Source organism: Morchella importuna (genome assembly GCF_003444635.1).
Source record: "Morchella importuna strain M04M26 chromosome Unknown Morimp01GS017, whole genome shotgun sequence".
Lineage (NCBI taxonomy): Eukaryota > Fungi > Ascomycota > Pezizomycetes > Pezizales > Morchellaceae > Morchella > Morchella importuna.
In genome coordinates this window covers 572,123-585,404 of record NW_025763414.1, presented here as the reverse complement: position 1 = coordinate 585,404, position 13,282 = coordinate 572,123, and the positions used below count along the sequence as shown (strand labels likewise).

The 13,282-nt window shown below is 46.2% G+C and overlaps 4 protein-coding genes across 4 annotated transcripts; 1 reads left to right on the top strand and 3 right to left on the bottom strand.

The window, feature by feature from the left end:
* Window positions 1-1,643: 1,643 nt before the first annotated feature.
* On the bottom strand, window positions 1,644-5,020 carry LAJ45_06055 (uncharacterized protein; the record flags this gene model as incomplete). The annotated part of the gene is made up of 9 exons (XM_046115623.1): window positions 1,644-1,811; window positions 1,872-1,981; window positions 2,034-2,188; window positions 2,249-2,649; window positions 2,701-2,979; window positions 3,028-4,127; window positions 4,269-4,601; window positions 4,696-4,894; window positions 4,970-5,020. The coding sequence occupies 9 exons, from the start codon at window positions 5,018-5,020 to the stop codon at window positions 1,644-1,646; spliced, it is 2,796 nt and encodes a 931-aa protein (XP_045971207.1).
* A 502-nt stretch (window positions 5,021-5,522) lies between these two features.
* Window positions 5,523-6,968, bottom strand: LAJ45_06054 (uncharacterized protein; the record flags this gene model as incomplete). Its single annotated transcript, XM_046115622.1, has 4 exons — window positions 6,182-6,266; window positions 6,319-6,515; window positions 6,563-6,829; window positions 6,945-6,968. The coding sequence occupies 4 exons, from the start codon at window positions 6,966-6,968 to the stop codon at window positions 6,182-6,184; spliced, it is 573 nt and encodes a 190-aa protein (XP_045971206.1).
* A 4,117-nt stretch (window positions 6,969-11,085) lies between these two features.
* On the bottom strand, window positions 11,086-11,413 carry LAJ45_06053 (uncharacterized protein; the record flags this gene model as incomplete). The annotated part of the gene is made up of 2 exons (XM_046115621.1): window positions 11,086-11,150; window positions 11,209-11,413. 2 exons carry the CDS (start codon window positions 11,411-11,413, stop codon window positions 11,086-11,088), a joined length of 270 nt encoding a protein of 89 aa, XP_045971205.1.
* A 1,102-nt stretch (window positions 11,414-12,515) lies between these two features.
* On the top strand, window positions 12,516-12,986 carry LAJ45_06052 (uncharacterized protein; the record flags this gene model as incomplete). Its single annotated transcript, XM_046115620.1, has 1 exon — window positions 12,516-12,986. The coding sequence occupies one exon, from the start codon at window positions 12,516-12,518 to the stop codon at window positions 12,984-12,986; it is 471 nt and encodes a 156-aa protein (XP_045971204.1).
* Between the last annotated feature and the right edge of the window lie 296 nt (window positions 12,987-13,282).

Sequence of the window (13,282 nt, the reverse complement as noted above, 5' to 3'; positions counted from 1 at the left end):
GGGGGCGGGAAGAAGGTCAGGGCCACGAAGCATTCCCAGTGGTTCTGTCCTTGGCAAAAAAAAAAGCCACCGACAACAAGCCACCACATACCTCACTCCAACGCATGTACTCAACCGCCGCACAATGTAACACCCCCCTCTGACCCTCTCGCTCCTCTCTCCGCTCTCCCTCTCTCTCATTCTCGCGCGCACCCTATCAGCGGGCCGCGCCATCAATTAACCGGGTCCTACGTAACTAATATTGAGAAGGCAAAAGACCCCCTGTTCCATCACCGGCAGGGAAGGGAAAAGAAGAAGAAAAAAACAATATTGGGCTCTTTCCAGCGGTGACTCCTCGGGAGATTTCGACCGTCAGGTGATGGGTGATTGTTGGATCTACTATCTTGTGTGTAGGGGGGGGGAGGACGAAAAGTGAAGCCCTCCGCGGAAGGAAGGGAATCTTTGTGTTGTTATCCCTTCTCCCCTCCCCCCCTTCCCCAAATAGTGGAGAGTTTGAGTGTGAGATCAATACAAGCAGATCTCTTAGCATAAGCCACACTCTTGGCACTGACATTAAGGTGCAGACGAAGAATGATAATAGTGGGCTAGGGTTATTACAACTGTTCTGATCAATGAACCTAATCCGGTAGGGTGAGACCATTATTGTTGAGGCCTTTAACCTCAATCTATTTCACTCGGGTTACCTCGTAAAAAGACTTCAGGGTCCATGGAGATAATTGCATCTACTCGTCATTGCTTCCCAGTCTGGTGCAAATTTCGAGCAGTAAAGATTATAATCGCATTGACACCAACAAGAACACATACGTATATACAAGCCGGGTTGAAATAATTTCTTTTCCCTCATTCCCGGTTTTGGCCAACACATAACAAAAATAGATAAATAAATCGCCTAAAATAACTACGAGGGAAAACTATCGAAAATAAACAATGCGCAAACAAACTACAAAGAGAAAATTTGACAAATTGGAATCATATACAGTGGGTAAGAGCGATAGAAGAAAAAAAAATAAAACAAGAAATAAAGGAATAATAATAATAATAATATCGTTACGTGAAAATGAAATACGGGGGTTTTTGAACACGATGATGGGTAGTCGGATGAAACCTCAACAAGGACAAAAAATCGCCTCTTGTGAACACAACACGACGAAAACGAATTCACCCAAGGCATCCTAACCTTCTCCAAGAAAATTCACAAAGCATAAACATAAAATAATGAAAGATGCCGATATAAAGAATCAACAAAATCACAACCCCCTGTGACAAGTTCTCATGCCGAACCCAAGCCGATAGCCGTAAAAAAAAAAAAAAAGAATAAACCCCAATTTGAAAACATCCGTAAAGCTATTTTTCCCCGCGCCCCGCGTGAATGCCGCTACATTTTTTTTTAATGGTGTTTGAAAGTACAAGAAGCGAAAAGAGGGGATCTGGATAGAAGAAATGGGGAATAAAGGGGTATTTTAAACACATGATTATAAATGCTTCATTTCGCATCCCAAAAGAAATATAAAAAATATACTGAAGAAGACTGGCCCCCAAAATATTCAGCCAAAAATAAGATTGAAACACTTCCATGAAACACTTCCTGACGCCAAATTTGTTTCCCAGTTCTAGACCACAATGCCGATATGATCTAGCTAAGCTTACTCGATAGCCTTTTCGACTACGGGAACCTCGCCAGCATTACTTGTATTTGTAGATGGTACCTCACTCGATTCCGAGGTGTGGTCCGGCGGGGTGGCAGCGACTGAGCCAGGCGGTGGAGAAGCTGTCTGCGATGGCGTGGAAGAGTTGTAAATCAGTTTTTCGATCTATAAATTTGTCAGCTACGGCGTTGTATAATATGGCTGAAGGTAGGAACTAACACATACCGCATTGATTTGCTTCCCATATGTGAATTTCTTCAGCGCCTGTAGTTGGGGTTTGATTTGCTCAACCAAAGTTTCACGGTCTTGGCCCGAAAGCAAGGTCAAAAGTTTCTCTTAACTGAATGTTAGCATTTAAACCCAACCAAAGTATTAGATCTCACATACGAATCACATAATTGCCGTACTGATCTCTCATCAAGATCTGCAGGGGAGAACTGCCATCAGGTCGAGCTGCGCAAACGACCTTCACAATCTCACGCTTCTGGTCTGGTGACCCGAAAGCTATGCTCTTCTCGACGACATTTGAGGCAAATTTGTGTCTAATCCAGTTTGGTTAGCTACTTGAGAGCAGAAAGGTGTTTGGATTTAGGTGAACATACTTTGAAAAGTGTAGTAATTGAGAGGTAACCAGATTGACGATTTTAGCCCGATCCTCAGCCTTCCCGTGCTCAATCACATGTTGCGTCACGTAATTGCCGTACTGATCCTGAACTAGAGCCTGAGTACAGAAATGAAGCTCTTGCAAAAGAGATGCCTGCGCAGTCTCGTCGCAATGCTCAAGCATTCTCTGGATTACACGACAGCCGTAAGGATGTGTTGCAAGAGTCTGGACTTGGCCGTGGAAAGCCTTGATGATGAATTGAATGTGCTCCGCAGGGACCCTCTCAATAGCTTTTTGGACTACGTGGTTTCCGTTCTGATCCTTGACACACTTCAGAACATGTCCATCTAGCTCCTTGACGAGGGTTGCTTGTTGTTCGGTCAAGATGTGCTCAAGAGCCTGTGATTTGTGTTAGCCCATATACCATGCAGATATATTTTCCTTCCTTACCTTTTGAACAACACGACAACCATACATCTGTAAAGAGAGCGTCAAAACGTGGTTTTCCATTTGCTTTGCCAGAACACTCTTTTGCAGCTGATTTCCATGCTCGAAAAACTTCTGAATAACATAGTTCCCAAAAACGTCTGTCATTAATTGTAAAGAGTTCGGTTTAATTTCTGCAAAGACAATATCCTTTTCGTCGCTGTTTGCCGTTTCAAGCTTTTGCTGGATAAATCTAGATCCATGTTGATCACCACTAAACTCAACAACGTGACCATAGATGTCCTATCTGTGTTAGTAAGAGGCTTGGAATAACTTAGAGGCTTAGTTTACCTTGAGCTCATAACGTTTGTTGGATTTAGAGTTTGAACGGAATTCTTCCAGTAATGCGCTTCTAAGGCTTCCGATGTCATCATGTCTCCGAGCAGCTGGATGAGTAGGTGCAGCCAAAGGACTGATTGGTGAACCGCCAGGATAAGTGGGCATTTGCATTCGCAAATTGCTATATGTGTAATCATACGGCCCAGACATAGGGAACTGCTGTTGCTGTTGCTGCTGTTGCTGAGTACGGTAGAGCTGATCGCGCATGATAGTCTGGCTTTGACCTAAATGGGGGCTCTGCTGCTGTTGTTGGGTGACTAACAGCCGTTGCCTTAATTTCTCATGGTTCAATCCCAGCTGTACCGAAGGTGGCGTGCGCGCAGTAGCACCACGAGAAGCAGAGCGAAAGTCCCCCTGTGGCGGAGGAGTGGTCCCGCTTGGATAGTACGGGCTGGCCAAACTTCTTCTCTGGAAATCAACGTTTTGGTCGCCTGGAGACATTGCACCAACTCTCTCATAAGGCCTAGTCCGAAACTCGTTGTAGCCCTCAACGTACCCATCCCCATTATATTGGTCGTTGCTAAACCCTTCCTGTCCACGGTTGTAGGTTCCCTCTTCTGTAGCCCATGGAGATGAGTTTGGAGGTACGGCCTGGGCATTCTGACGTTGTTGTTGGTACTGATAGTCGGCGAACAAAGGCTGTGAAGGGTAGTTCAAGTTCCCTGGATTGTTTTGGGGGTTAAATGATCCTGTGAACGGTAGGCGACGCCTATCTGGAAATTGATCGTTCTCATCTTCGACTGAAACCTGACGAAACTGTGCAAGCATCTCCGCTTGCCGAGTATCTCGAGTTAAGTCAGTATATCTACCCTGCGCACCAACCGGATAACTGCCAACATTAGGATGATTGGGGCCATGCGAAGCTGGATGAGAAGTTGGGACATGAGTGTAAGCCCCGTACCCAGCGGCCTCTTGCGGTGTCTGGTTGGGGTTATATGTGGGTGGTGTTGAATTTGCCCGTTGCTGAGGTGGAAGACTCTCACTACGACTAGCGGATGATACGCTAGTGCCCAGAATCTCGGCACCGGTATTAACACCACGTGGATTTGATACTACACGCCCTCGATTTGTGTGGTTAGGATCTTCATCCTCGATAGCACCAAGAACAGAGCCAAGATGTCTCCTGTCACCAAAGCCTTGTCCCATTTCAAGGCCACGCCCTCGACCCCCATTTTGAAAATCAAGAGTCTCACCAAAGCTGACCGCCGAAGCAGGGTCCAAATAAGATTTACTACTTGGAGATTGACTCATAGATGGTCCCTGTCCAACAGCTGCTTGACGGGGGATAGAATAGTACGGCGATGAGGTGCGTGGGACTTCTGAGCTAGTCTGAGGGGAATCGTATTGTTGACTGCGAAGTCGAGCTGGCGAACGAGAATGATCTTGGCTTATGGCCACATTTGAAAGAGCTGGTGATGTGGATTCGCCGGTCCATCCTACTGCAGTGGGTTTGGTATTGCTCCACGGCTCATGCTCGCCAGATCCTGCCAAAAGTGAGGAAGAACCTTGTTTACCCTCCAAAGACCCTATTTATGGAAAATGATGACATCAATAACGAAAGCTCTCAATTCTACCTGATAAATTCTTTAGAGTCCAAACTAGATGGGGCAGAAAGCTCACCTCTCCTTTCGTTGTTGCTACTGGTTGTAAAACCACTGCCGATAGTCGTGCTACCGATAGCGGAGGTACCCCTAGCGGAGTTACCCCAGATGCCCCATGCTGCACCACCTGCTCCAAGGCTCTGGCCTGGATTCTGTGATGAGTTCTCGTCAAGAGTCCCGGGCGACCTTCCAAAATCCCCAAATCGAGTGTTTCGAACCTGTAACACCACAAATCATCAGTTCGATAGCTTACACAACTACAGTCGGTACCATTAAATCACAAGAACACGTACACTATTTGATGGTACTGCTCGAGCAGTAGCTGCAGCTTGATGGTCCGTCATATTTGCTGCCGGAGGTTGTGTGTATGTACGGAATTGACTATGTAAATGTTGAGTGACAAATTCGCAGAAGTAGCGACGGACAACAGATATATATCCAGGAGACGCAAGAAAGAAGTATGACTTTCGATTTCTGTACAGGAGGGTTTTTTTTATTTGAGATTTACAGATCGTAGAACGTTATGTTGGATGTTACAACAGCTGTTGAATTGACGCGGGGAGCTAGAAAGTCAGCCCTACGAAGCTTTCCGAAAAGAGCAGGTTCGATGGAACGATTGAGAGATGTTGCTTGAGCTTGTTGGTTCTACGCACTTATCTTGTAAAGGTTCGGCCGGTAACAGTAGCGGGAGAAAGACCTGGAGCTGTAGTAGTCGTTTGCTAACGGGCAATCGGGAAAAAAGGAAAGAAATTAATCAAAAAGATGTACAATCGAATGTAGAAGGGTGCCGGGGCGGAGAAGGAAGGAAGGGAGGTAGGCGGGCGGCGGAAAGGTTGTGAACGTCAGTCAAATTTTAGGAGACGTTGCAGGAGGTATTGGCAGATTTATTATCTTCAAAGATGGAAGAGAGGGAAGGGAAGGAGCGAGCGCAAGCCAGGCCTTAGAAAGCGTGGTATCCTGCCCTCCGCTTGGATTGATTAGCAACAGCAAGTTGTAGTCATGCGGCGGCGGAGGGGCTGATGCAAGGGGATGACGATGGCCGCCGGGAGCAGAGCGAGAAGGTTTGAAGGTTTGATTGACTCTGTAGGGATGTGGGATGACGAGGATGGGGGGAGGAGGGGAAGAAGGTGGATGAAGATGGAGATGAGCGAGGGATTGTGCCGGATTGAGAGCTGTGGACGAGGGTAAGAGGAACAGGATAGAAAGCGAGAGAAGAGAGAGAGAGAGAGAGCAGTAGACGATGTTATTCGGAAAAGAAATGTCGCGAGCAATAGTTTTTCTCTCTTTATTTTATTACTGTGTTTTTTTTTTTTCAACGAAAACCCTTGAAGCCCCTCTGTGTGGGCTGCACTCGGTGTTGGTTTCAGAGTCAAGTATGTAAGGCTGCTCGCTGCTGCTGCTGCTGCCGTCGGTGGTGGTGGTGGCCTGCCTGGACCTTGCACTCTATCATACTCTCACGTCTTCTCTTATTCCTCTAGGTACTTGTTTTCTTATAGGCACAATCTCTAACTGTCATTCCTGGGCTTATGCCTGTAGTTCTTGATCCTTGAGATATCTTCTGTTTGATGTTGTTCCGTCCGCTTGCTTGCTCTCTCGCCGTTACATACAATGTCTCTTGTTTCTTGTTGTCTCGCACACTTACTTAAGGCGGTCGCGTCCCGTCCGTGCTGCTGCTGCCACTACGTTCTGACCCCCGACTTGACTGTACCAAGAGAGCGACCGACGGGAAGGAAAGTTTGCGGGACTTTTTTGTAAAGCGAAAGGGCCCACGCACGAAAGGAGGGAGAGGGCGGTGGGAAAAAGGAAAGGTAGATCTATTAGTCTTCCAATTGCTGGGCGCTACTCGTCGTGAGTAAGAGTGCGGGGGGGGATAGTGGGTGTGGTACCAGGTAGGTAAGGTAAGGTAGCTGAGCACTGGCACAGCTACGATGTATGTGTATGTACGGTTGTGCTAGGTGGTGCTGGGATGCTGATGAGATGGGGATGGATGGGGCGAAGCGAGAGTCTGGTCTGGGCTGGCTTGCTTGATGTCTTGACTCGATGTCTGGGGTGAGTAAAGTGAAAAGACAGATAACCTCAGGTTCTCCAATTGATTGATTATTGACTCGAGGAATCTGGGTTTTTTTTGCACAATCGTGACCTGTTTGTGAGTGCTACCTATTACCACATGCACCCCAAAGCAGATATGCAGAATACTAGTGCGTATTATTAACTGCGATATCGATAATTTTTGCCCAGTAACCTCATAAGGCGGGAAGATGCACCCACTCTAATCTGATTGATATCGAGCATTTCAAAACAGCCGACAGCATAGAGCACCTAGATAGAGTTCAATTTTATGTCTTAGTCTTGGACATGGCCGCCATAGGACAGACAACATTTTCAACCACTAGGTATCAATGATCAACGATGAGAATACCAAATATGTGGGTACATATGTATTTACACCAGTATTTAAGGCTGCTCCCCTCCCAAGCCAAATTCTGGCGTAAGTACCCAACTATCAAAAGGTATTTGCCATAAATTAGAGTAAAGTGCACTCAATTAATTGATCACCCTGCAGTCATTCGTCAACGACCTCCCATAAGCATAGTCAATATATTAACCCTAATCGATAGTAGATCCCAACGAGTACATACATATATCCATACATACATACATACTCTCATATCTCATATCTTGTTTTGCCAGATACAAAACGAGGAACCTGAGAGAAGAGAAACTCTGATTTATTATCGCAGGACTTAACGAACAGGCGGTTGATGGAAGGGTTATGCGCTGTGCCTTCGCTACGTGTCAAGTGGTGTGGAGGTATGACTCCCCCCCCCCCCCCTTTCCAACACTACTTGGAGTCAATGAAGGCACTTTCTTGAACCTCAATCAATTGCATGCTTCTGCCGTTGCATGACGCTTTCCCCTTCCCGTTCCCGTTTTCAACCAAAACACAGCGAGAAAGAAACATGCGGAGGTAGGAAACAAATGTTTACTTAGCACTCATGCCCTGTCGTTCCAGCCCATAAAGAGGAGCTGAAAGTGGTGGTGATAAACCTTACATGATGCCAGTATTGAGAAACCTGCTGTATGGAGACAAATCCTTGACGACCTTCGATTTACTGGGGTGGGGGGGGGGGTGTTTCTGCTGTCAATCAATTGTTTCATTTATCTACCATTCGTTTCATCCACTAGTACGTACAGTGCGCGCAAGCCATGAGGGCGAAGGAAAGGTAGACAGGCATGTAGTAGAAGTACAGTATGTATCAATTCTAGAGGAGATCGGGGTGCGACGGTACGGCTGAAGATCTAGGGCTCCAAGAAACGATGTGGCCCCACCTTCCCGCTTCCTAAACCCCTGGAGGTCGAACAAAAGCTGTCCGATTGAGCGGACGGTTCCGCAGTGGACGTCACACCAGCCGAGATAACCTTTTCGTTGGAGAGGTCTGTGCGCGGGAATAGTAACCGGCATAGACATAAATGCTTTAGGCGCGAAATATCTCAGAGGAATTTCTACTCTGATAGTTACAAAAAATATCATTTCCTGCCCTAGTGCGTTGAGTGCGTAACACCTACAAATCCATACGAGAGGCCTCTAGATATACTCTACAGACACAATGCACGATGCGGGATAACGAAAGTGAATTTAAAAGCAGAGTACCTAACTAGCTTCGACAGCTCCATTGAATTCTGATTTGCCTAGGAACCCGAAGAAATGGGCACTGGGAAGGACTAGGTATCTCCGCATGTACTCTAGTAAGAGCTAGCGGACGAACCAATTTTAGGACTTGGCGTGCGAGCACTTAGCACGAGATTCTGTTATGCACAATTGTTTCTTTACTTGCCGATGTTGTACTGTAGTTACTTGTCGTCGTCGACAGGGAAACGGGAATGATAATATGCAACGATATGCCGTCCGTTTTAAACGCCACTGAGTCAGCTGTGATTCTGGGGTGTAACGGTAATTAAGATATGAGCGTGACCCGGTATTTTATGAGCCCTATGTATGTAAAGTACACATTCCTTATGCGCGCAGTAGTAGAGCCTCAGGGCTAAGCCTGGAAATCAGATATGATCTTCACTCCCTAGCCCCATTTATGCAGGCAGCTGCCTATCATAATCCTATAGAAATACTTGGTCAAATGTGCTTGGAAATTGGAGTAATAGACTAACTAGGGAGTAAGATGCGTCTTCTTGTTAAAGAAATTACGGTTGTCCAGACTGGGATACAAATAAGTGCCTCTGGTTGAGATTTGTGCACTGTAATGTACAGTAATATGTTTATACATACCGTACTGTAGCACTCATGGTTGAAAGACCCCAACCATATTACGTAGCACCAAAACCTCAGCCAATTCTCCAAAACTAACTTTCTACCCAGAGGTTTGCCGACAACTATTGACTTCGTGATTCAAACAAGCAGATCAGATGTGTACTTGCTTCATCAATATTATGGCCATATATTCAATCCTGGGGATGTATGTAAACCCGCATCGATTTTCCTTGCATACGTAAAAGATGATCCTCGATCTTCCGCGCCTGCCTTTGGACCGCTCTAACCAATACCGGACCATGTTACTTTGTTTTAAAATTCCTCCAACCATTGGCCGAGCGTGAGGTGGGGTTATGGTGTGAGTGACAGGCTGTGAACGAAAAACAAAATGAAACAAACGATACCAATTATGCTCATATTTATTGAAACCATCACGGCACTAACGAATGTAGCCATCCGAGCCCGTGTTCAAGACTCCTGTGTTGCCTTCTGTCAACTGATCAGCCCCTGACCTCAACCACACCTTTTATCTGACTTCGTATGGTTTATCCTTTGGAAGATCGGATTCACCCCAGCTTGATCTCTTACAGCCCAGTCATTTGGTCCACCTGTCTGATCCATGAGAGTTCATTATTCTCTTCATATCTCATTTTACTATCGAGAGGTTGGTCTAGCTAGGCGCAGGAACACTCAGCTCCCCAGAATTGACTGCCGGCCGAGAGACTCAGAATGGGAAGAAAAAAAAGTACTGTATGATACGATATCTTCTCGCTGAGTAGTTGCCCACGTGGCCTCTATCCTTTCCGTATCTCTGTGAGCGAATAGACTTCCTACCAGTGGTCAAATTTCTAATTCGCAGGATGACGAATGTGCGCGGGTTCGCGCATTGGAAGGGTGGTATAAGGTCAACTAATAAGACGGCCTTACAGTCCTTGCGGTAGCCCAAAAGGTGCAGAATTGCCATACCTAGGCCCGCCTGAGACACACAAGACAAGGCAAACAACCCCGCAGAAGAAGGGAGAGAAACAATTCGACCATCCCGCCTGTCCATTTATTCGGCCCGTATGTGAGTATTGCGTATGTGATGGACATGAATACATGTATGCATGAATCCAGGCAGCAATGAGCGAATTTAGGTGCCGGTTCATCTTGCGAGAGGTCCTATCAGTGAAGAAACCACAGCCAGTAGCAACAGAATCATGTGTCAATCTTAGTCTCTCTCATTTAGTGTTGCCAGAGATGTTCTTCAGATCCCCCCTTTCCTTGCCTCTCCATCTCCCATCGATCCATACAACAAAGGATGCTCCGCCCCAATGCGCAGGTCTTCAATTTGTTGAGTATGCTCTCTTGACATCGCTATCGACCTTCATCTTGCATGTGGCCATTTTTGTCGAGAACCGAACTGTTCCACGATAACCGACGCCACCCTAAGACCGAAGAGCTGATGGCAGCTAGCCGAAAGACTTGGCTACGTCTACCAGTGTGACGAGTTTATGACAAAAGGATATCATGCCTTTTGTAAACGCTGAAGGTTTACTTATGTATATGGTTATCCAGGAACCAGGTACGTTATCCCAAACGAAAACACCACTGAGTTCAACTTTACTAGAACTCGAAGAGGACATTTTTGTGTTCTGAGGTGTATCTGCCGAAAATAGGTGATTTTGAATAACCTCGCGGTCTTTCGGGAACCAGGCGAATACCAACTCCTGACAGCCCTGTTTGGCGGGTGATCGAAGGGAATCAATACATGTTGCGTACCGAAGCCATTGACCATTCTATCCGTCATCTGATGTTTGTTTTCTCTGTCCCCGTCATCTGATCTTTTGTTCACTATATCTTGAATTATGTTACTGATGTTCTCGCAGCTCTAGACGGGGGGCATACCGCTATCAGTGAAGCCTTCACACATACAAACATCTTCGTTTTCGAAATTCGAAATGAATTTGTACTTTCCTCAGGAATTCGGGATTCAAAGTAATCAAGTATTGCATGCTACTCTTAATAGTAGCGACATGGGGTTGCTGGGACCTGGAGGGATAAACGTGAGAGCGAATGACACATAACGTTCATCTTATCGTCTTTGGACTGGGACGAGATTACCTTGACGGCGGCAAACATGCCACAACCCCACAACCATGTTGTTTATGTGTGTGTACATGTACCGAACGTTGTCCGGTGCTCGATAATGGCAGCGGCAAGAGGACTCTCTATATTTGGAAGTGTTGGAATTCCTCTTATACTGTTCCTCTTCACACACACACACACTTCCTTCCCTTTTCACCTTCTCTTCATCCCATGTTCCGGTCTTTTCATTCAATGCAGGCAATATCTCATACTGATTGTTTGTATCGTTGGTAGGTGAAGTGCATCTTAATGATCTCATCTCAAACCTAGTGAATTCGCAAAATGTCGAGGTGACAGTTTCGGTTGGGGTAGCCTGTTGACTGGCTGATTGACCGACATGGATCATGGAATTTGGCCTAAAGTAGACTGGTGAGACCGTGGGGGAACGGCAACCGAGGCGGGATGTTGCCTAAAAACGTTAGACGACGGTTGAAAGTGGAAGTTGGCGCCTGTTAGGGTGTAATGTTCTGCCAAACAAAGCACAAAGGGCTATGTAGGTAAAATTACACGCCCGTTCACCACTTTTATACCCCTTTCCCCAAGAGCGAAGAATTGATACCAAACGTCGTTTTTCTCTCCCTTTCTCCCATCTCTCTCTCTTTTTCCCTTCTCTCTCTCTTTTTCCCTCTTTCCTTCTTTTCACCCTTCCCCCCGCTATTCCCACTTCTCGCTACCTGTCATTCCTTTCAGCAGCGATTCTAATTGTCCGGCTTCACTCTTTTGCTGGCCTGCAAATTGCCTTCCGATCATTCACTTACTCAACCTCACATTCTCTCTCTCCCCGTACTCTTCAGTGCTGTCCTGTCTTTGTCCTCTTGTTCTTTTTTTCCTGTCGCCCTTGCATACCTAGTTTGCGTTGTTAGTACCCGCTACGTTAGTAATATGTACGTGCCTGACATTTCCTCCATGATTCGTTCGCTTTTCCCCTCCGTGCATTCCTTGCTCCAAGGGTTACGTGCCTGTTCTTGATCCCTTCAGTCTGTACCCAATTTTAGAGTACCATGTCTATCATCTGTGACATGATGGCATTCATGGCATGAATCAATAATCATTGCACCATGTTCCACTACCACCACCCGCACACCACCCCACCTTCTGCCGTTTCCATATCATTCTATGCCCCGATATGTTCTGGTTTCATTTTCAAACTTCAAGGCACACTTGTCTCCTGTCTTCGTTGTCAATTGTCACTAATACCAGACACTACCAACAGCATAATCCGTTACGATCTCTATCAGGCCAATAAACAACCGACCCATTCGTTACGTCCGATTTGCCGGTACTACCCACTCATTCAGCTCTCTCGACAGCATATTCAACAGGAACCTAAGGCAACAGCCCTAATACGAATACCATAATATAATACAATGCCTGCCATGCCCTTGATCAACCGTCGCAACATAAACGATCCCAACTCTGACGCTAACTACGAAGCAAATAACCACACCATGTCTTCGCTCCTCATCTCTCTGGTTATCTTGATTGCCCTCACCTTGGTCCTCAGCTTTTCACTTTTTGTTCTTAACCGTATTCGCAAGCAGCGCAAGGCAGCCGGCACTTTACCAACATACGAGTCTGCAAACAAAAACCAGCATGGCCTGACGATTTCTACTCGCAATTCTACACTTATGTACTCCGAGAAGGAACAACTCCTTGACAACTCTTCTCCTATGCCATTAAGCCCTGAGAACGTCCCTGAGATTCGAATTACATTTCCCGAAGAAACCGACAAGGAAACTGGTCGCAGGATCTCAAGAGTCATGGTAGTTGAGGTGGGCGAGGCCGGTGTTGGATTTGTTCGCCCTTTGAAGGAGGAGGCACTTCCCCCATATCAACAGAGGTCGGATGATCGTTTCGCGTCTGTCGATCTCGAGAGAATTGGAGGATTGAAGGAGAAGGACACCCCAAGATCCCCATAAATGAGCACCTTGCAGGAAGGGGAATGACGACAACGTCAATTCTCTCTGACGACTCTTATTTCTTTGTTCTCGAATGAACTGCTTTTGTCTGCTTTTCGGCGCAGGTGCTAAGAAACGTACGGAGTCTAGTCCATTTTCCCTCACTCTGGCTATGTTTGTGATCTGTTTGTTGAAATGCATATTGAGTTTTATTTTCTGTCACGAAACGTTCTTTTTTTCTTTTGGTTAAAGGTTAGGGATTTGTTTCATACGTGGGAACGGAAATGGTAGACGGATCGGTGTTACGCGAGAGGCAT